The sequence below is a fragment of the Somniosus microcephalus genome, chromosome 5 (assembly GCF_052327205.1).
Source record: "Somniosus microcephalus isolate GS21.2 chromosome 5, FLI_Smic_1.0, whole genome shotgun sequence".
NCBI classification, from domain to species: Eukaryota; Metazoa; Chordata; class Chondrichthyes; order Squaliformes; family Somniosidae; genus Somniosus; species Somniosus microcephalus.
Genome location: NC_140991.1, coordinates 295,731,663 through 295,754,513, shown reverse-complemented (window position 1 = coordinate 295,754,513; position 22,851 = coordinate 295,731,663). Strand labels below are relative to the sequence as shown.

The following is a 22,851-nucleotide window of genomic DNA, read 5'->3' as shown; positions in this document are numbered from 1 at the left end:
CAGCAGACTGTTTTCACAGTGGGAGGTGTACAGCAGGCTGTTTTCACAGTGGGAGGTGTACAGCAGACTGTTTTCACAGTGGGAGGTGTACAGCAGGCTGTTTTCACAGTGGGAGGTGTACAGCAGACTGTTTTCACAGTGGGAGGTGTACAGCAGAGAGTTTTCACGGTGGGAAGTGTACAGCAGGCTGGTTTCACAGTGGGAGGTGTACAGCAGAGAGTTTTCACAGTGGGAGGTGTACAGCAGAGAGTTTTCACAGTGGGAGGTGTACAGCAGACAGTTTTCACAGTGGGAGGTGTACAGCAGGCTGTTTTCACAGTGGGAGGTGTACAGCAGATTGTTTTCACAGTGGGAGGTGTACAGCAGACTGTTTTCACAGTGGGGGGTGTACAGCAGACCGTTTTCACGGTGGGAGGTGTACAGCAGAGAGTTTTCACGGTGGGAGGTGTACAGCAGACTGTTTTCACAGTGGGAGGTGTACAGCAGAGAGTTTTCACGGTGGGAGGTGTACAGCAGACTGTTTTCACAGTGGGAGGTGTACAGCAGGCTGTTTTCATAGTGGGAGGTGTACAGCAGTTTTCACAGTGGGAGGTGTACAGCAGACAGTTTTCACAGTGGGGGGTGTACAGCAGACTGATTTCAGAGTGGGAGGTGTACAGCAGGCTGTTTTCACAGTGGGAGGTGTACAGCAGACAGTTTTCACAGTGGGGGGTGTACAGCAGACTGTTTTCACAGTGGGGGGTGTACAGCAGACAGTTTTCACAGTGGGGGGTGTACAGTAGGCTGTTTTCAGAGTGGGAGGTGTACAGCAGGCTGTTTTCACAGTGGGAGGTGTACAGCAGACTGTTTTCACAGTGGGGGGTGTACAGCAGACTGTTTTCACAGTGGGAGGTGTACAGCAGACTGTTTTCACAGTGGGAGGTGTACAGCAGACAGTTTTCACAGTGGGGGCTGTGGGGCAGACTGTTTTCACAGTGGGGGGTGTACAGCAGACAGTTTTCACAGTGGGAGGTGTACAGCAGGCTGTTTTCATAGTGGGAGGTGTACAGCAGGCTGTTTTCATAGTGGGAGGTATACAGCAGATTGTGGATTTTCTCCACAATCACAGATAGTCCAAAGATCACCGCTATTTTATAATTGTGTGTATTCCGGAGACCTCCACAGTTTCCACATGGACACTACTAGCAGTTATATCTCAACGCACTTCATAAAATGAATTACTTTTGGATTGCAATAAATGTTGTAAAGTAGGAAAACAAGGCAGCTATTCAATGTCAGCAACAGCCCACAAACAGAAATGAATTGAACGACCAGATAATCCAACAAATGTGTATATATACACCGGGGTAGATTTTGGTCTTTGGGCAGAACACAGAAAGGAAATGCCGGCAGGGCACATCACACGCAGGTAACAGAACCTGCCTGATATTCCTTCCATGAAATGAATTGTCCATTTACTCTGGGACCACATGTTAGTCTTACTGATATCTGGGTTTTTTTTCAGGCAGAGGCAGCAACGTGTGAGTAAAGCCAGGGGTGTAAGCAGAAATCAAGTGAATTCCCAGCTTGTGTCAAATCACAGGATTTATTCCCAATGCTGCTGTAGATCAACCTCACTAACTCTGCTGCACAGGAAGTCTATGCGAGATAATTCAAAAGTTATTGCTGTGTCCTAGTTATTGGGCATTGGGAGGTTTACAGCAGGCAGTTTTATCCACTAAGACATAGTTCAAAGATTGCAGATATTTTACAATTATGTGTATTTCTGAAACTTTCACAATTTCCACATGGACATTACTATACTGTACTACTAGTACTTCATAAATCACTGGTTAGACCTCAGCTAGAGTATTGTGCCAAATTCTGGGCACCATACTTCAGGAGGGATGGCAAGACCTTGGAGAGGGTGCAGAGATTTATTAGAATAGTACCAAGGATGATGGACTTCAGTTATGTGCAGAGACTAGAGAAGCTGGGATTGTTCTCCTTAGAGCAGAGAAGGTTAAGGGGAGATTTAGCAGAGGTGTTTAAAATGGAGGGGTTTTGATAGAGTAGATATGGAGAAACTGTTTCCACTGGCAGGAGGGTCAGTAACCGGAGGGCACTGGTTTATGGTATTTGGCAAAAGAGCCAGAGTTGAGAGGAGGAGAATTTTTTTCACAGAGAGTTGTTACGATCCGGAATGCACTGCCTGAAAAGGTGATGGAAGCAGATTCAATAGTAACTGTCAAAAGGGAATTAGATAAATACTTGCAAGGGAAAAATTTGCAGGGCTATGGGGAAAGAACAGGGGAGTGGGACTAATTGGATTGCTCTTTCAAAGAGCCGGCACAGGCACGATGGGCCAAATGGTCTCTTTCTGTGCTGTATGATTCCAGTTAGTGTCAGATCATTTTGCGTAACATGTGCAGTACCACACAACTCCGCCATAGGTAACTAATTGACTGATGGCCAGATCTGCCTCAACTCAAGCGGGACAATTTAAACCCACCTAAATTAACTGTTACTATCAGTAGGAAAACTATGTAAACACTGCACCACTGCGGGGCTAATGGCCTGCTGGGCACCAGTAACGAGCAGTTCTGTTGAGTATGTGATTCTTACAGTCTTTAATTGGGTAGACTCTGGAAAGCTATGCTGTTAGTACAAAGCACAGAATCAGGGCAACAATACTGTAGTTCAATGTATAACCTGTGCTCACATGTCGTAAGGCACCGTGTTGGCAGGGGAACCTTGCAATTTCTGGCTCTATTGTTTATCCTTGATCTTTTACACACTGGAAAGAATTAGTTAGTCTTAGGATCTTATGTCTGTGATGTGTTACTTTCCCCAAGAAAGGAAGACTTTATATAGTGCCTTATTATCTCAAAGCTCTTCACAATGAATGACTGACTGGGTAGTCAGTTGTCCCATGGCAAGATCCTACAAATAGCAGGTGAGATGAACCAGTAAATCTGCTTTTGGTGATGATGATTGAGAGATGAATGTTGGCCAGGACATCCCTGTTCTTGAAATAGTGAGATCTCATGCATACACCTGAACAGGAAGACCGGGCCTCGGTTTAACGTGATCTGAAAGACTACACTTCCAACAATGCAACACTCTCTCAATGCTGCAATGAGACTACATTTATATGCAATGTTATTTAACACTCAATGAACTTGGGTGTGTGGACCAGGATAGACATTACGGTCGGACTTTTCTGGGGTCCGTGCGGGCGCGATCGGAGGCGGGTCGAGTGGGAAATTTGAAATAAGTTGGAGCGGGTCGGGTACCCGACATCATCCTGCCCCCACGCGCCTTTCCCTCGGGCGCGTTTGCCGGTGCGGCAAAGACTTGAATGGCAGAGGCGGGCGACCTAATTCAAATCATTATCACCTTGTTAGACCCTTAAGCGCCTTTTTCAGCCTAACTTTCAAATTTCCCTGGCTGCCGACGGGATTCAGGCAGCTCAGGAACCACTTCTGTCAGCCTGAGGCGGGAGTTAAGTGGCCATTGCTCCAGCTGATTAGATGACAGCATGAGATGTACTATAAAAGCTCCCACCTCACAGCTGATCACTTTCCTCAGGCAGAAGCTGTTGCTGACTGCATTCCCAGCACAGATTTAGCTTTCTACAACCTGCAAGTGTTTGTAACAAAGTCGCCATCCAGTCTCACCTCATTGGTACAACCTATCACACCACTGACAGATTGCTTCTCTCATCTCTACTCGACCTGCCATCTATTCCATCAGCATGGGTGCCGTTTATACTGTCTCACCTTGGTCCTCAGAATCAGACCGGCAGCACCAGGCACACCAGCAGCACCAACCTTCTCCTCAACCAACTGATGCTCCACAGGACAGAGGGCATCAGCGCAGGGCTGCACTGTGCCGGAGGTGATACCCCCAACACAGGCAGAGAATGAGCTTCCTCAACATGATTGAGCAGCAGCGCCAAAGGAGGCTCAGGCTATCGCGCCAGGTCATCGCAGACATTTGCACATTGTTCGAGCAAGACCTGCAGCCCAGAGGAGTGGCTGCACACGCCTTACCAGTGGTTGTCAAATCACCAGCGCCCTCAACTTCTTCACCTTGGGCTCCTTCCAGGGATCTGCAGCAGACATTTGCGGCATCTCGCAGTCACCCGCACACAGATGCATCACACAGGTCACCGATGCTGTCTTTGACAATCAGCCAATTAGATCAACTTTGCCACTGATGAAGCCAGTGTTGCTGAGCGGGCACTGGCTTTTGCCACGCTGGCTGGCTTCCCACAGGTGCAAGGGAGTCATCGACTGCACACATGTGGCCATCAGGACACCCCATCATCACACAGGAGTCTTTGTCAATCGCAAGGGCTTCCACTCCCTCAATGTGCAGCTCATCTCCAACCATAGGAAGAGCATCATGCATGTGTGCGCCAAATTCCCCGGCAGCTGTCATGACTCTTTCATCCTTCGCCAGTCCACCCTCCCTCAGCTCTTCACTCCTCCAAACAGACTTTCCGGCTGGCTGCTTGGAGACAAGGGCTATCCACTAAAGACGAGGCTCATGACAACCTTGAGGAGGGCAAGTACTGAGGCACAGGAGAGATATAATGAAAGCCACATTTCCGCCGGATGTGTCATAGAGCAGACAATAGACATGCTGAAAATGCGCTTCAGATGCCATTGACAGATCTGGAGGAGCCCTTCGGTACGTACCAGCCAGGGTCTCCAGAATCGTCGTGGTCTGCTGCGCCCCGCACAACATAGCGCAGCAGCGAGGATTAGCGCTGCATGAGGAGCAAGGCTCTGAGCGCACAGCCTCTTCAGAGCAGGAGGAGGAGCATCAGCTGGAAGACGAGGAGGAGGAGGATCAGGAGGAACCTGCGGTCCAGATCTCACCAGCACCCGAGCATATTGCTGCCCGGGAGGCTAGGGATGGGCTCATCATGGCCAGGTTTACTTAACTTTATGCAGTAAACCCACATGGCTGCCACATGCTGCACCAGGTTGGCACCACCCCACACCAACACCATAAAGCATCCCTACAATGACCAAGCCATTTCTTTCACACTGACCACCATTGCTGGAAGTAACATTATGTCTCACTATTCACTCCAGCTCACTCACTTCCAAAGGTGCACACAAATCTGTCCAAGATCGGAAATTGTTGAAAATAAAGATTTTTATGGTTGACATTACATTAACAGAAACTTGACATCAACATTGAATCAAACACCCAAGTGGCTACCCTTGTAAATCTGCTTGTGTGTCATCTTTCCCTCACGCGTGCTTCGACAAGGTGCTACCCCTGTGGCTTCAGCAGAGGTAGAGGCAGCCTGCTCGCTTCCCTGCTGCGACTGCTTAGACTCTTGGCAGACGACCTCTGGGCTTTGGAGCCTCTGATGGCCCCGCCAAAGTCTGCTCCTCCTGCGACTGTGCAGGGGCAGACTCGGCCATCGCTGTTCGAGGAGCCATCTGAGGCTCTGGCTGAGGGGGTGGCAACGGGGGGAGAAGTGTAAGCGCTTTGAGAGGAGCCCACACTTCCATGTCCCCTCTCACCATCATCCCTCTCATGGGCCACCTACAATTCCCTGCTAGCAAGGAGCTGGAGAGCACCTTGCTGTGCATCAGTGGGGCCATGAGGACCCATGTCTAAGCTGACATCCCTCCTAGACAGGAGGTCTATGAGCCTCTGCCATGTATTCTCCATAGATAGCCATCTATTCTCCATAGATCGCATGTGCTCCTGTGAGTTGCATTAGCTGCTCCATGCAGGTGGCCATCCTATCTATGCAGAAGCCTACAGTCGCCATCGCCTGCGACATGGTGGTGCTCATGTTGGAGATAGACTCCTCCATTCTCTGAACATTCGCAGTCACAAAACCTGTCGGAGCCCCCTGCACTTCTTGCTGCACCTCCAGGATCGCCCTCTTTCTCGATGGCCCCCGAGGCTCAGCGTCTACATGCAGCTGAGCAGAGCTGGGAGCGTCCTCTGCCCTCCGGTGAGGAGTCTCCACTGCTGCCCCTAATTCCACCATCTGCTCTTGCTTACTTGTGACGGACCCGGTGACAACACTACTCTATCTCGCGTGGGACCCACCGAGGTGTGCGTCTCTGCACTGGTGCTGGGTGCGCTCATGTCTGGTGACGCTGCGCCCTCAGAGGCTGGAGGCTCCTCTGAGAAGTCATGTTCCTCTTCCTCCTGGACAGTTTGGCGGGGGGGGGGGGGGTGCGGTGGAGGCTCCTGGTGGATTTGTGGGAGAGTAAAGAGATGAGTTAGATATGTCATATGAAGAATGGGTACAAATACCATTATGCACATGATGACCATTCAATGGCTGATAACATTAGTCCCCATATGAGTGACTGCTGTATGCCATGTAGCTGTATGGTATGTAATTCTGTCACCGGGTTGCCGAGATGTCCCCCTCTCGCCGTCTCCCACCTCGAGCTGCTCGGCGACTCCCGATACTGCTAACGCAGCCTCCTCTGCTGTTGTGAGGGTGGCAAATGATGGCGTTCCACCTCCGGTTCTCTCTTTATCTATCTTATTGTGGGCTCTCTTTTCCTGCAAGAAGGGAAAGAGAAGGTTGAGTGAGAGTGAGGGACTGAGTGTAAGGAATGGATGGGTTACATCTGTAGAGGGTGACAACGCCAAATGGCCCCTGGTGTGTTGTTAGTTGGTATGATTGCACTAGGATGAGTTTGAGTGTGAGGGGTGGCTAGTGAGATGGGGATGTGATAATGTAGATAGAGAGAGAGGGATGGGTGGATGTGCAAGGTATGCTGGTGTGAGTAATGATGTGCCGGAGTAGGGTAGGGAAGGCAGAGTGATGGGGATGTGAGGAGAGGCACAGCAGGATGAGGTTGAGTGTGGCTTTGTACTAACATTTCGTGATCTACTGAGATCATTGAAACATTTCCGGCACTGCACCCAGGTCCTCCTGACCACATCCCTGCTGTTCACCTCCTCTGCAATTTGGAGCCAGGCTTTTTTGGTCTCCTAGGGAGGTCTCTTCCGCCCATTGGAAGAGGAGAGGACCTCCCTGCGAGCTCTCACCCTCTCCACAAGTATATGGAGGGAGTCTTCAGAGAACCTGAGTGCAGCCCTCTGCCTCTGTGCAGTCATGTCTCCAAGTGTTTGGAGCAATCAAAGCCTCCAGTGCAGTGACTGCACAATCCTAGATGATCCTTCAAATGCAATGTGGCCATGGCTCCTTTAAATATCCCGGCTGAAAACTCGTCATGGATGACATCATCAGACCTGCACCATTTAATTGGGCCGGGTAATGCGCAGGGTGGGCTTAATAGGCCCCATTAGCGCAAAGTCAATTTCTGCAGCGGGGTGGAAGCAAGGACGGGGTCGCGACCCGCCACGGCGGCTACTCGCACCAGGTAAAGAAAACTCCGGCTGTACATATCCCAGTGGTATTTATAATAACTGTTCTTTAAGCTATATAATATTTAAACACACTATTTGGGTAGTGTGGATAAGCATGAGTGGCACAAAGTGTTGCGTCACTACACAAAAGGCTAACCATTAAAAAATGTAGGTGATGGACACAGGCTATCAAGACATGTCAATACAATGTGGCGTCACAGTGATGAAAAGACGGGGTAGAAACTGCGGTCGGAGGCGTTCCTTCCGAGTATGCCTCCGACCCGCGAAACAAATCCGATCCTACCTCCAGGCGCCCAGGCTGCGGAGAGTACAGGTCTCGGGCCTCCAGGCAGACGGCAGTGTAACGGCCCACGGATCCCAGGGGCACAGGCAGTTCGGAAACGTCCCTGGGATCACGTGGGCCCAGTCCTCCAATGACAAAGGAGGATTCCATTGCTATATTTACGAAGGGAATCCCCTAATGATATGCAATGAAATCCCCAAATAATTATATCATGTACTGAATTGCAATTTTATTCATAAGTCCCTTCATTGCACCAACCTCAATAAAAATTTAATTTTTTGATAACATTTAAAAAAAAAATCTTAATCCAATTTGCATAAACTCATTTAAAGTGTATGTGCATAATTTTGGAATTTAATTTTTTTTATTTAAGACTTATAATATACTCTTACGCTGATGCAAGCAGGCCCTATGCCTACTTTTAGCAGCCGTAAGAGTTGCGTGGGCAATTGCTGGGCAGTTGTTGGGCAAATAGCTCAACTCTGCGCCAGCAATACTCAGTTTTCAGCTGGTTCGGATGATTGTCAAGGCCGTACCTTGACAGATCGCAAGTTGCAGATTTCGCGCATGCTGAAGTCCGGAACTTCCTGGGGCCTTTGAAATGGATTACGACATCTGTCACGGAGAGTACGCTGTCACGGCGACCGCAATTTCAGGGCCGAAGTGTCTAATACTTTTTATGAAAACTTTTGACCCTTTCACACTTGAGAATTTACAAGGCAAAGGTCACTAGCAATTCCTCCATTCCACATCTTGTGAAAGGCAAGGATCTGTATTGTCTGGAAAGTCTCTGAAAAGTAGGATATCTGCCTGTCAACAAAATTCGAGTGCGTACTTCAAATGACAAATTTGCAGCATAGTGTTTATAACCTGCCTCCACAGACTAGACTACATGGCAAAAATGTTTGCTAGTCAGGTTCAGATAACTAATTGAAAGAGGTTATTCATAACAACAACAACTTGCATTTATGTAGCACCTTCAACGTAGTAAAACACCCCAAGGTGCTTCACAGGAGCGTTATCAAACAAAATTTGACATTGAGACACATAAGGCGATATTAGGATAGGTGAGGGAGGTTTTAAGGAGCATCTTAAAGGAGGAGAGAGAAGTAGAGAGGCGGAGAGGTTTAAGGAGGGAATTCCAGAGCTTAGGGCCCGGGCAGCTGAAGGCACGGCCGCCAATGGTGGCGTGATTAAAATCGGGGACGCACAAGAGGCCAGAATTGGAGGAGCGCAGGGATCTCGGAGGCTTGTAGGACTGCAGGAGGTTACAGAGGTCGGGAGGGGCATGGCCATGGAGGGATTTAAAAGCAAGGATGAGATTTTTTAAAATCGAGATGTTGCCGGACCGGGAGCCAGTGCAGGTCAGCGAGCACAGGGGTGATGGGTGAACGGGGCTTGGTGCGAGTTAGGACACGGGGCAGTGAGCACAGGGGTGATGGGTGAACGGGGCTTGGTGCAAGTTAGGACACGGGCAGCAGAGTTTTGAGTGAGTTACAGTTTACGGAGCGTGGAAGATGGAAAACCGGCCAGGAGATTCACTGAATCTCCCTTCATTTTCTGCTTAAAAACAATCTGGCTTTAGTTCCCAAAATGGTAAGTTTAAAAAAGAACATAAAAGGAATTCTATCACATAGGAGGTCAGAAATGTTCTAACTAGGAAAGGGGCAGGTTGCTGGGTAGAGAAGGAGCAGACGAACATAGCTGGATGCTAGAGCAATATGAAGACAAGACACTGGCTCAGAAAATAAACTTCAAATTGAAACAAACTTAAGGGCTCAGATGGTCTTTTATTTATTTCTAGTCTAACGTTCCCAACCTTATACACCTGCAAAATGCAAAGATAAACAATTCTTTGGAAAGTACCTGTAGGCCTGGAGAAGAAATATCTTGTAGACATTTATGCTAACCGTTCTCAGCGTATTGACCTGCAGAAATTATAAACACAGCGTGAGCGATTTTCAGCTGATCATCAAATTTACACTCGTCTGTATACACACAGAAGTACTTTTTTTTAATCTGTTGGCCGGGACAAAGCAATACATAATGGGTATTTTAATCTCTGGGCAATTAAGTTAAAAAAATGCAATAAAGACAGAAAATGCTGGGAACACTCAGCAGGTCAGGCAGCATCTGTGGAGAGAGAAAGAGAGTTAACGTTTCAGGTCGATGACCTTTCGTTCCCAGCACTTTCTGTTTTTATTTCAGATTTTCAGCATCCGCAGTATTTGGCTTTAAAAAAAAAATGTAGCCATGTTAACTGTACCAAACACTGCAGGGAGAGGGTTTTAAAGACCCATTTTCCTCATTTGGCATTTCAGGTTTGCTTCTGATTAAGTACGGCGAGTTAAATTATCTTTATAATTGCATTTTACCATGATACCAAAGCAACAATTCAGTTTAAATGACTCATTTCAAATCAAAAATGTTTAAACTTTCCAGCAGATTAATGTAACAGTACAGTGAGGCATCATATATTTTTTTTACATAAAACTGGAACAATCAATTAAAGGTTCTACTTTTGACATTGTAACTTAACAGATAAGCTTGCGTGACAGTGGAGATAGCAAGATACCGTTACAGGTCTCCTTGTGTGCATGTTTGAGCAAGTGACCATTTGAGCAGTTTGACTTGGGAAGAGAAATTGTGGACAAAAAGAACAAAGCAGCAAAGAGCGGGACTGGTGTCAAATGGCCCATCATGCTTCCTGTTATCAACTCTTATTATCAATGTCATCTCTTGAATATTATTACTTTTTAGTGCAATTATTTGCTAATGCTTTCAATACGCAGTTGCACGTAGTCAGATAATTTTGTAAAAAAAAAAGTTACCAATTGGCTAAAAGAGGCAATTCCCAACAAGCAAGTGGCTGATGCAAGTTATCGGAGTGAGCAATTCAGCCTTTGGAGCAGGTTGCAAAGCCACCTAATTAGCCAGTAAACACTCGCCCGAAGCCGATGACGTGAAGCACACACACCACTTTGATGTGCGTGCCTCAATTCCATAGGAAGAGCCAGCCCGCCAGGTAGCCTCTGCACCATGGCGGACAGTGTGGAGGACTCCACACCAAGCTTGTGTGGGGGGGGGTCATCGTGCGTGGCATCGAGGCAATGCGCTCAGCTATGGAAGCAGTCAGCAACAGGGCCCTCAGTCATCAACCGTGTGGCGACGTCCCGAGAGCGTTGCTGGAAGATCAGACTTCTGCCATTCAGCCTCTGAGCTCCACCATCTTGCAAAGTTTGTGTGAAATCATGGATCGAGGCTTCGATACCATGGCAGTCTGCTTCTCCTGCAGCTCGCTAAGGCGCAGCTCCATGCGAGTGGCAGTGCTGCCATGGGACAGGCTCTTGGGGTAATAGCATAGCTGATGCCCCGCCAACCCTTCAACCTGGTGCCAGAAAGCCAGTTGGCCAGACTAAGCTGGCAGTAGCCAAGATGCTGCCGTCTGCAGCCAGGCTCCCTCAGGTCGAGCTTCTCAAGCTGATGATCTCTTTAAAAAAAAAACACGACAGGAAACGGCACCCTCCTGACTGTTGCCACCCAGGAGTTGTGGGTCTATTGTAGAGCTGGGGACGAGCACGCTGTAGCAGTTTAAAAACGGCATTTGGGTCATGAAACAGGCGCGGGGCCCTACATCACATTTATTACATGAGCCCATTTCAAGTGGCTAGACTGGATGCCGAACGAGGCTTGGTCCAAAACAGTGTCAGTCGCACTTCAGGGATGAGTGAGCAGCAAAGCCACGACCCAATTTTCAGGGTCTTCAGGGTCCATAGTCTCAATGTAGAACGGGCAGGCACCCGTTTAAAGACTGCCCCCACTGTGTCTGAACCACATTATATGACACTGGTGTCAATGGATGTAATGGGTACTGAATGAGTTTAATACAAAACCCACCAAGTAGACATCAGGTTCAACAGCAGGAAAACGCAGCCCACGGCAGTGAGAGAAAAAACATTTCACTTACAACTTGCATTTATATAGCACCTTTAACATAGTAAAACATCCCAAGGCACTTAGCACGGTGGCATAGTGGTTAGCACTGTTGCCTCACAGCGCCAGGGACCCGGGTTCGAATCCGGCCTCGGGTGACTGTGTGGAGTTTGCACATTCTCCCCGTGTTTGCGTGGGTTTCCTCCGGGTGCTCCGGTTTCCTCCCACAGTCCAAAGATGTGCGGGTTAGGTTGATTGGCTATGATAAATTGACCCTTAGTGTTAGGGGGATTAAATACGTGGGGTTACAGGGGTCGGGTGGGATATGTGTCGGTGCAGGCTCGATGGGCCGAAATAGCCTCTATCTGCACTGTGGGGTTTCTGTGATTTCCTGTGAACTGTACAATCTGTGATGCAAGACACATCTCACCTCCAGATCCAAGAAGATATGGTGACACTTCAGCTTCAAGACAGCCAGTAGTTTTCTCCTCATATTTTGCCCAGCTTTGGAACTACAGTTGAAAGTCAGGCTTGATCTGATGGAGGTGTTTGCATAGCTAAATAAAAAAGAAAACGTTATTTATATAGTACACTTGACGCAAAGTTCCAGAACCCATTACTGTTCTGGAGTAATGGTCATTTTTCATCAAGTAACACATTCAGTGATCTTTTATTATTCTTGCAAATTTAAAAAGCTTTAATAACAAATACAGAACATTTTTTAATGTTTTCCTCACCTAAAAGGTTTTAGTCACCAGGATTTATAGGGGCAGTGTGTTCAATGTAGAGTAGTTAGCAAAGTTGGTTTTGTTTATGTAAGGAGTCAAGCATTATTTTCATCACAGTATATATCGGTGACACAAAGTTTTGGACAGCCTGGACAAATTGCAGCGAGTCTGTAAAGTCATGTGGATCCTGTGAAATTCATGAATTCATCTTATTAAGTTTCGTACTGATGTAAGAAGACGCTGATAGATTTCAGGCGATATCCCTTATATACACGTTATACAACAACTTGCATTTATATAGCGCCTTTAACATAGTAAAACATCCCAAGGCGCTTCACAGGAGCGTTATCAACCAATGTGTCACACAAGGAGATACAAGGACAGTTGACTAAACGCTTGGTCAAAGAGGTAGGTTTTAAGGAGCATCTTAAAAAGGAGGAACGAGAGGCGGAGAGGTTTAGGGAGGGCATTCCAGGCTTAGGCACGGCTGCCATTGGTGGAGCGATGAAAATCGGGGATGCGCAAGAGGCCAGAATTGGAGGAGCGCCGAGATCTGAGGGTTGTAGGGCTTTAGGAGGTTACAGAGATAGGGAGGGGTGAGGCCATGGAGGGGTTTGAACACACGGGTGTGAAATTTAAAATTGAGGCATTGCCAGACCAGGTGCCAATGTAGGTCAGCGAGCACAGGGATGATGGGTGAACAGGACTTGGTGCGAGTTAGGACATGGGCAGCCGAGTTTTGGATAAGCTGAAGTTTACGGAGGGTGCAAAGTAGGAGGCCGGCCAGGAGTGTGTTGGAATAAATACTCGTATCTGACAACACAGTTTCCACATCATTCCTGCCCGGCTTCAGTAAGGAGTGAAGGTGTTAACTTCTGACGCAAACCCTTAAAACCTGGCTTTAATTTGTGTGTTCCAGATTAATATTCTCGCATTATGCAACAAAAGCTCTCTCGCACAGGTTCTGCCGGGACCACCACTTGTGCTTAGTGGCTCTGAATTCAGTATTTCTTGGTTTATTCTAGGAAAATTTCTGCCTACTCTTTAAACTCGGTACCCATCATCTTTTTTCTTTAAAGATAGCGTGGAACAGAAGGATGATTTCATCAGAAGAATGAAGACGGCTTTACAAGATGGCTTTCTAACAAGCCTGAATTTTCCTCAGTTCTTACATCTGAATGCTTTTTCTCTTAAGTGTATTATTTTGGAACACAAATCTCATTTTTCACTATTATAAATGTTAATATATTCATTCTTCCATCTTATTTGCTAGGCGTGACCTGGAAGGTCACAGACTGCTTCCTTTTAATAAGGTTCTTTTTGATGTGATTCCAGGTGATAGAGAATTTCAAATAAGAGGCATAACCATGACCTAGTTGGAATTTTAAAAAAAACAGATTTTGCCTTGGGCCTTACACTTACTGTGGCCAAGATGCTGACCACTATTGGTCGTGATTTGGCCACTAGACTATGTACAATAACATCATGTGGTTCTGATCCTGGGGTGGGCGGGTTCTGGCTCTGGTGGCCAATGTACGAGCGGGGATTCTGAAGCTTCGTTTGCAAGCAGATGTGTTGCTAATCTCTGTATAGAGGCATTCCTGTCTATAACATCTTATGAGATCTTATAATAGAGGGAAGTCTTACTTTGATGAGATAACTATTGAAATTGATCGGAATACCAGCAACTTCATCAGAAAGTTCGTTTCAGCAGCTTTTGATGGGAGCAAGAAAAGACTTCGGAGAACTGCCCCCAAAATTGTCCATACATCCACTGAACAACCGGGCGAGTTAAATACCAATATTGGAAGTGTGGTTAGATGTGGTAGTGTCCCAGAGGTTGTAAGTTCAACTCCCACCTTGACATATTGTGAAATTGAATTCAATGCATCTGATAATTTGTGGGCTAGCACTAGAAACAAATTATGCTGCTGGATTAGTGTAAAATTAAACTGGTCCACTGATGTCCTTCAGGAAAGAGTCCCATCAGCCCAACCTTGTCTGGCCTACTTGTGACTCCAGTCCCACAGTAGGGATGTGTAATATCACCCACGTCCCAAAAACAAATAGTTTGACTCTTTGGGGGGTTGGACATCCCAAGCAAGAGAAGGTTTCCAATCATCACTTTGATACCGCCATAACTCCGACCAATGTTCAGGGTTCATTAGGTTCTTGCTGCCAAGAGGGGGCCCACTGCTGCCATGATGGAAAAGGCTGGCACCGTTGCAGCAGCACTCAGAGTTATGGAAGGAACTCAGGGTGGACAGACGAGCCCCAGAAAGGAAAGGTGCAATTTTTGATTGAGGCCTAAATAGATCAGTTTGTTGGGCCCCTGTGGAGGGAGAGGAGGCCACTACTAGGTGGTATCAGGAAATGGCTGAGCGCACTGGGCACAGCAAAGTCTTGCCACATCCAGTCGTGAATGGTGGTAGACCATTAAACAACTAACGGGAGGAGGAGGCTCAATGAATATCCCCATCCTCAATGATGGTGGAGCCCAGCAAGTGAATGCAAAAGACAAGGCTGAAGCGTTTGCAACCATCTTCAGCCAGAAGTGCCGAGTGGATGATCCTTATCGGCCTCCTCCTGAGGTCCCCACCATCACAGAAGCCAGTCTTCAACCAATTCGATTCACTCCACGTGATATCAAGAAACGGTTGAGCGCACCGGAGACAGCAAAGACTGGGCCTCCAACAACATCCCGGCTGCAGTGCTGAAGACTTGTGCTCCAGAACTAGCTGCGCCTCCAGCCAAGCTGTTCCAGTACAGCTACGACACTGGCATCTATCCAACAATGTGGAAAACTGCCGAGGTATGTCCTGTCCACAAAAAGCAGGACAAATCCAATCCGGCCAATTATCACCCCATCAGTCTACTCTCAATCATCAGCAAAGTGATGGAAGGTGTCATCAACAGTGCTATCAAGTGGCACTTACTCACCAATAACCTGCTCACTGATGTTCCATCACCATCTCCAAGTTCTCCTCCAAGTCACACACCATCTTAACTTAGAAATATATCGCCGATCCTTCATCGTCGCTGGGTCAAAATCCTGGAACACCCTCCCTAACAGCACTGTGGGAGTACATTCACCACACGGACTGCAGCGGTTCAAGAAGGCGGCTCACCATCACCTTCTCAAGGGCAATTAGGGATGGGCAATAAATGCCGGCCTTGCCAACGACACCCACATCCCATAAATGAATTTTTTTTAAAAACTGGTGTACTACAGTAAGATGTCCACTCAACACCTAGGATTTATCTAAACATTGATGTAAAATATTGTGGGGGAGAAATTGGGTGAGTAGCGCCACCTGTTAACGCCTAAAGAGGCAGTCAATGGCTGTAGCGCCACTGTCTGCGCCTCCCGCGATATTCAGCAGGGGCGCTAATGGTGGCGTTAGCCTTTTGCGCTGCGCCGCCACCGATGACGTCATCGGTGTGCGCAGCGCCCCATTCGCGATATTTGGTAGCGAACGCCGCTGTAGTGCCGTTCGCTACCCGCGCCCAGTTCACGGGGCCTTGCTGCGCCGGCAGAGGCGCAAGTTAAGGTGGAGGTGTGGGGCGGCCGCTTTTTCGGCGGCCGCCTGCCTGCACCTCCGTCCCCGGCCTCCTGGTCCTCCCCCCACCCCCCGGCGACATTGCCGACTGTTTCCCGAGAGCCCGGCGCTTCTCCTTGGTGCCGGGCTCATTTGCCGGCACTCGCGATCGGGGCTTGCGCTATTGCAGGCCCCTCCCCCTTAACAGTGGGAGGAAGGCCTGCAGTACCGCAGCGTGCCGTGCCGCAGCGTGTGGCGCTGCGGCACGTAGCGCTGTGAAATTCACTTTCAGCGCCCTAAGAGGGACGCGGAGCGCCTCGAGCTGCGCCCCGTCTCCCTATAGGGGTACTTCAACTGAATTTGCGGCGATCGCTAATGTGGCGATCGCGGCGTAAATTCCAGTGCCCAGGCGAACTTTGCGCCGCTTGGGCGCCTCAGGCCAATTTCTAGGCCTTTGGCTTCGACAATTTAAGCCATTTCACCAAAAGGGCTTTTATCTCCCTTAGATAAAATGAATACTTAGATAACGTAGCTGTTGATAAATTGCAATCAGCTAATAAATATTGCCATAAAGAGTTTAATAGAACAAGGGCTTGGCTGTGAGCACTCAAGAACCCAAGCTGTTAACGCAGCACCTTGAACCAAAGTCCTAGCACAAAGATAAAGGAAATCTTTGCCAACAATCTCAGCACTGCAACAGTTGACAAGCAATCCTTGTTTACATTGAGATGTCCTATTAAGTTTCAAGGATCATTCAGTCCTCGCTGTAGGCTAAATAAACATTTAAAGACATTGATAGCATAGGAAGGCGAGAACACAATACTTGTACAATTTGAAAAGCAAATTGCCATTTCTTATCCTCTTTAAGTTTAATTACTTCTAAAGCATGCAGGTTGCTATACTGTTTCACAGCGGTTCTGAGGCTGATGGGGAAATCACTTTGATATCACCTCATTTAAACAGGATCAGCTTCAGGATGGGAGCAGTGGCACAAGGCAAAAACAGCACCACACACCTGCAAAATGCTAGCATTAGAAGCACGCAGCTCAGGTCCTTCCTGCACTGACAGGAAGATTTTTGTAACTTTTTGCTAAAGAACATGAAGTTAGATATTCCAGTGGGTGGATGACAAGGAGTATTTGGACTACGTAGCCGGGCAATATTGGCAACTTACTAAAAAAGGGCTAACACAAGTATCTTGCACGCTTGTGAGTGCGGCAATGCTCCCGATAGTGACTGAACCCGTCCAACTGAACGCAGGCCAAAATCATGCAAATGAATCCACTTGCAAATCAGAAATATACGATTTGACCTGCATTTATGATTCAGGCAGCACCCTCATTAACTAGAAAATGGTAGGAAATAATCTGAAAGTCAAACCACATTTTAAGCGAGGCTCATCCGAGGAGCTAGAATATGGCAAGGTGCCATTCTTGAATCGAGAATTCATGGCCAGCACCAAGTGGCATTTACTCGGATAGAAACGCCTCCCAAAATGACATCCTCTTCCCACAAAGGATATGGTGAACTGCCAAAAGTCGCTCAATGATGTGAAACATAGTGCAGGACAACTGTCCATGATGTGTGTGTCGTGAATCTTATCATTTATGAAGAAATGACTCATGAAATAACACTGGGCGGCCAGCTGGTGGCACCGTCCAAGGAGTATAAATACAGGGGTGTGGGCCCAGCTTGCCCAGGACGTTTTTGTAACCAGGAACTAGTGATTTAACTAGGATCTCATGGTTGTGAAACAGTTGATTAAAGCCTTGTTTTATTCTCAAACCAAGTGCTTAGTGAGTTTTCTTACGTCAATGTGGTCTAAAACACTACGGGCAGGATCTTAACTTGGAGGCAGGTAGGGAGCGGTGGGGGGGTGGGGGGGGGGGGGGGGGGGAGGGCGAGCAAGGGGCTGGATTGCGATAGGAAACTTGGAGAACTGGTTTCCCTTAGGGCCTGCCAAATTTAACAGCCCAGAGTTAAATTTAAAATGGCGCTTCAAAAAGAGACACTCAGCCTCATTATAATATTTAAAGTGCCAACCCGCCTCCTGGGAGCGGGTTGGCTGCCCGCCTCCATTAAAACCGGTAAGGGGGGGGGGGGGGGGGGGTCAGGATTCACATTAACCTCCCACCCAATCCAAACCTGCCCTCCGTTTTTTTGGGGGGTAAAATTCCCCGTTGCATCAACAGCAGGAGCGCCAACCTTCTCCTCGGCCTCCTGATGCTGCACAGGGCAGAGGGCATCAGCGCAGGGCTGCACCTCGCTGCAGGAGAAACTCCCAACACGGGGTTTACAGGCAGAGGATGAGCTTCCTCAACATGAGTGAGCAGCAGTGCCAAAGGTTGAGACTTCCGCGAGAGGTAGTCGCTGACATCTGCGCAATGCTGCACCAGCACCTGGAGCCCAGAGGAGCGGGTGGACACTCCTTACCAGTGGCTGTCAAAGTTACAACCGTACTCAACTTCTTTGCTTCAGGGTCCTTCCAGGGATGATCTGCAGACATCAGCGGCATCTCCCAGTCGGCCGCACACACTTGCATCACGCAGGCCACTGGTGCCCTCTTTGCAAAGGCGCACAATTACATCCACTTCTCCATGGATGAAGCAAGTGTCACCGCGCGTGCAGTTGGCTTTGCAAATATGGCAGGCTTCCCAAGGGTGCAGGGCGTCGTAGATTGCACACATGTGGCCATTTGGGCACCCCATCACAATCCAGCTGTATTTGTCAACCGCAAGGGCTTCCACTCCCTTCACGTCCAGCTGGTGTGTAACCACAGGAACATCATCATGCATATTTGCGCCAAGTATCCTGGCAGTTGCCATGACTCTTTCATCTTCTGGCAGTTTACTGTGCCTCAGCTCTTCAATCCACCAACCCAAATTTCTGGATGGCTACTTAGTGACTAGGGCTGTCCCCATAAAAAGTGACTCACCGATGAGGAGGCCATCAAACGAGGCTGAGGAGCGCTACAATGTGAGCCACATTTCCACCAGAAGCATCATGGAGCAAACCATCGGGTTTCTCAAAAAGCGATTCGGATGCCTCAACAGATCTGGTGGAGCCCTGCAGTATGCACCAGCCACGGTGTCCAGAATGATCGTCGTCTGCTGTGCCTTAGCACTGCCAGAGGAAGAAGTGGCTCAGCGCAGAGCATCCTCAGAAGAAGAGGAGGAGGACAAGGAGGCGGCGCACCTTGCGGGTCTGGATTTGACCACTGCAGCAGCCCTCGAGCTCATTGCTGGCTGTCACACAAGGGATGCACTCATCCATCCCAGATTCGCGTAAGCTTAGTCTTCAGCCACAGGTGGCTAGCATATGTCTATGAATGTGTAGACGACCTTCCTAAAACGCCATAAATCATCTCTCCAATAAAGGGTGCTTTCCTATCACAGGGAAATGTGCAACTTCCATTTCCCAGAACACATAGGCCAGAACTTCAACTGTTTGCTATCACTTTTGTTTAATACATTCACAAAAGGATGACAATGGCAAATGTTAAACAGAACAAAACACACAAGTGACTCCCCTTATGACTATTTGTGCTTTATCTTCCTCTTACGCATGCTTCTACGTGGTGCTTCCCCTGTGGCTTCAGCAGATGTAGAGGCACCTTGCTCACTTTGCTGCTGTGCCTGCTTAGACGCCTTTGGCGGGCATCCTCTGGGTTTGGGAGCCTGGAAGGGCTCTGCAACAGTCTGCTCTTCCTGTGGCTGTTCAGGGGCTGAAACGGTCATCTCAGTTGGGTGTGGCATGTGGGTCTCTGACCGAGGGCCCCGCAGTAACATGGTCGTGTGAGTGCTTGGAGAGGAGCCCACACTTCCTTGTTGCCTGCCACCAACATCCCTCTCATGGGTCAGCCGCACTTCAGTGTTAGCAAGTGGCTGGAGAGCACCTTGCTTCACATCAGTGGGGCCATGAGGACCTGTATCTGTACTGTCAGTCCTCATAACAAGGACGTCCATGAAGCTCCGGTGTCTCTCCTCAATAGATGCCCATCTCTCCTCCATAGCAATCTATTTTGAAGAGTCACCATGTTTTCGTTAGTCTGGCAACTTATGTCCTCCATGGCGGTTGCCACCCTCTCCATGGTGGAACGTTCATGCGCCATTGCCTCCACAAAGGCAGTGCTCATGTTGGAGATGGACTCCTCCATTCTCTGCACACTCATAGTTGCCCTGGATGCAAACCCTGTCAGAGACTCCAGCACTTGTTCCTGAAGCTCCAACACTGCTCTCTTTCTGGATGGCCTCAGAGGCACAGTGTCCACATGCAGCTCAGCAGAGCTAGGAGCTTCCTGCGACCTCCGATGGGGACTCTCCACTGCTGTCGCTGTTTCCACCATCTGCTGATGCTCACTTGTGAGCTGTGATACACCAGGTGACAACACTATTCTATGTCACGAAGGCCCCGCCGAGGTGTGCGTATCTGCGCTGGTGCTGGGTGCGCCGAGTCCTGGTGACGCTGCTTCCTCAGAGGCTGCAGGTTCCTCTGAGGAGTCATCCGGCTCTTCCTCCTGGACAGTGGGGAGGGGGGGCTCTCGATGGTCCTGTGAGAGAGTAAAGGCATGAGTTAGACATCTGGGGGAAGAAATTCAGTATTGCCCCGTTTGGGGCACAATTATCGGCCGGGCGCAAAGTTTAGTGCCTGCCACTAATTATTGCCTCCGACTGCAAACTTGGCTTCTATCGCCCCTGGAGGTGATTGGAGCGCTAAATCAGGCGCTACACACCTCTCTTAAGGCGCGAACGCCAAGGAGCGAGGCGCTACCTCAGAGTGCTGGCGAAGCTCATGTGATGTCAGTCAGCAATGGAACACAGGCACACTGGCGCCGGCCAGTTCTTAAAGGGGAGGGTCGATCTTGCTCTCCATCCACACCCTGCTCATTGCAGCCTTGAATCTCGGCCTGGAGAGACCTGTACATCAATTCTGCTGGAAAGAACAATGGAGAGGCCCAGGTAAAGAGTTCAGAGTGCAGCCCCCATAGTCTCTTCTAAATCGATGCAAGGAAGGTCAAGTCAAAATGAACCTGCAAAGTGCTGCTCAGTACCCAAAACTCCTTCACACAGCGTTGAATCTCTCCAGAAGTCTCTCTCTCTCAGAATGCGTGGTGCAAAAATGTTACCGACAAAAAAAGGCAGGAAGCGGGCGCCTTTAAATAGCGCTCCCCCAGTCCCTTCCTGACTGCAAAACGCTCCCCTCAACCTGTCATTGCTAGCGGCAGGCGGAAAGGCAGGGGGCGCCACTCAATATCCGGTCCGGGGCGTTACACGCTCGACTGACGTCGCAATCTGCGGGCGCAGGAGATCGTGGCGGTAGTGTTTAGCGGCCCCCGCAAAATTTCTGGCCAATTTCGCAAGCAGCGCTAATATCGCCGCGCCCGGGTGCTAGTTGTTTTGCGCCCCGCTAACGGGAGGCGCTAATCAACTGAATTTCCCCCCCCCTGATTTTTAGGTAGCAGACACTTCCTTTTCTGTAGATGATACAAAGTGAATCTCTATGAACATCATATGCCATTGCAGTCAATCATGAAATCTAAATGAGAGGGATGAAACTCTATTCTGTCACTAGTTTCATCTAGTGCGACTGTCGCTCCGTCCCCCACCTCCAGCTCCTCACCACCTCCAACGATCTCGTGCGCAGCCTCCTCAGCACTTGTCAATGTAGCGAGGGATGGTGTGCCTCCTCCTGTCCTCGCTCTCTCCTTCTTATTGTGGGCTATCTTTTCCTGCAAGGAGGGACACAAGTGGAGTTTCAGCGAGAGTGATGGAGTGACGGTGAAGAATCCATAACATAGAAGCTGAGAGGGAGACGGAGATGGAATGAGGTGCCAAGAGGAAGCGAGTTCTCTGTGTGGTGTTAGTTGGTGTCATTGCATAACAGAGAGAGCAAGTGTGAGGGGTGCATAGCGGGATGGTGAGGTGATTCAGTACAGAGAGGTCAGGGTGCAAGGGAAGTAAGGGTAAGGTGGGATGTGGAGGAGCAGGCTTACAAAGCAGAGTGCTGGTGAGGAGAAGAGAAGGGAAGCAGATTGAATACTCACTCTTGCTGATCGCAGAAGATCATTAAAGCGTTTCCGGCACCAGACCCAGGTGCGTGGACATCGCGACCTTGCGCTAACCTCCTCTGCAATTTGCAGCCAGGCTGCCTTTGTTTGCTGAGAAGGCTTCCTCCGACCATCAGGGGGGAACAGAATCTCCCTGCGCCCTCTTACTGCCTCTACAAGAGCTTGGAGGGAGTCCTCATTGAAGCGTGGAGCAGCCTTCGGTTTGGAAACACTCATGGTGGCCTTGCCACATTCACACACCAGCAGAAACAAGAAATGAAAGGCTGAGGCTGCATGGGACCCTTAAAAACATCTGCAGCAATGACGTCATCAGCGGCGACTAAGAGACCCGATCCCAGTCAATGGAGGGGCCAGCGCGCACGACGGCACTTAAGGGGCAATTAAATTAAAATTTCAACTCGGGAGCGGCTGCAGCGAGTCTGGACCCCGCCCACCAGGCAACCCGACTCCAAACCGCCTCCTCAATTAAATTCGCGGCTCATGGGTGGGATTGTTTCTGCTTCAAATTATACCACCACTCTCTATGTGCAGGACAATGGGAAGGCCATTGTGCATTCCCTGAGATGTAAACAAAGTGAATTTATAACCCATACCCAAAAATTACTGATGAGCGTGAAGCTGATTTAATGGCAAATCATAAAATGTGGAATTTATGAGCTAAATTTTCCACTCCTCCACAGTTAAAAGATGAATGATCTGCCTGCTCCGGCGACAGGGAGGCCTGGGCCTCATTTAAATGGCACTGGCGGGCTGCCCACCCCGAATGGCGGGCCGTGCAGCTCGCCAGGCTGAGGCCGGCCCACGATCAGCAAGATACGTCCGGGGGGCAGGAGGTGTCACGATCGCAGTGGGGGGGCGGTAAGGGGGAGCCAGAGACCTTTCTGGTTTCATAAAAATAATTTGAAAACTTACCTTTTCTGGTTGGAGCGT

The 22,851-nt window shown here is 48.9% G+C and overlaps 1 protein-coding gene across 3 annotated transcripts in view; it reads right to left on the bottom strand.

The window, feature by feature from the left end:
* The window catches only part of tert (telomerase reverse transcriptase), a 119,140-nt gene that overhangs the window by 31,052 nt on the left and 65,237 nt on the right, over nucleotides 1-22,851 (bottom strand). For all 3 annotated transcript variants that reach the window (XM_085989164.1, XM_085989167.1, XM_085989165.1), the window contains 2 exons: nucleotides 12,018-12,144; nucleotides 9,521-9,582 (listed from right to left, as the gene is read on the bottom strand). In XM_085989164.1, the coding sequence (XP_085845290.1) occupies nucleotides 9,521-9,582; nucleotides 12,018-12,144 (189 nt within the window). The remainder of the gene's footprint in view (nucleotides 1-9,520; nucleotides 9,583-12,017; nucleotides 12,145-22,851) is intronic.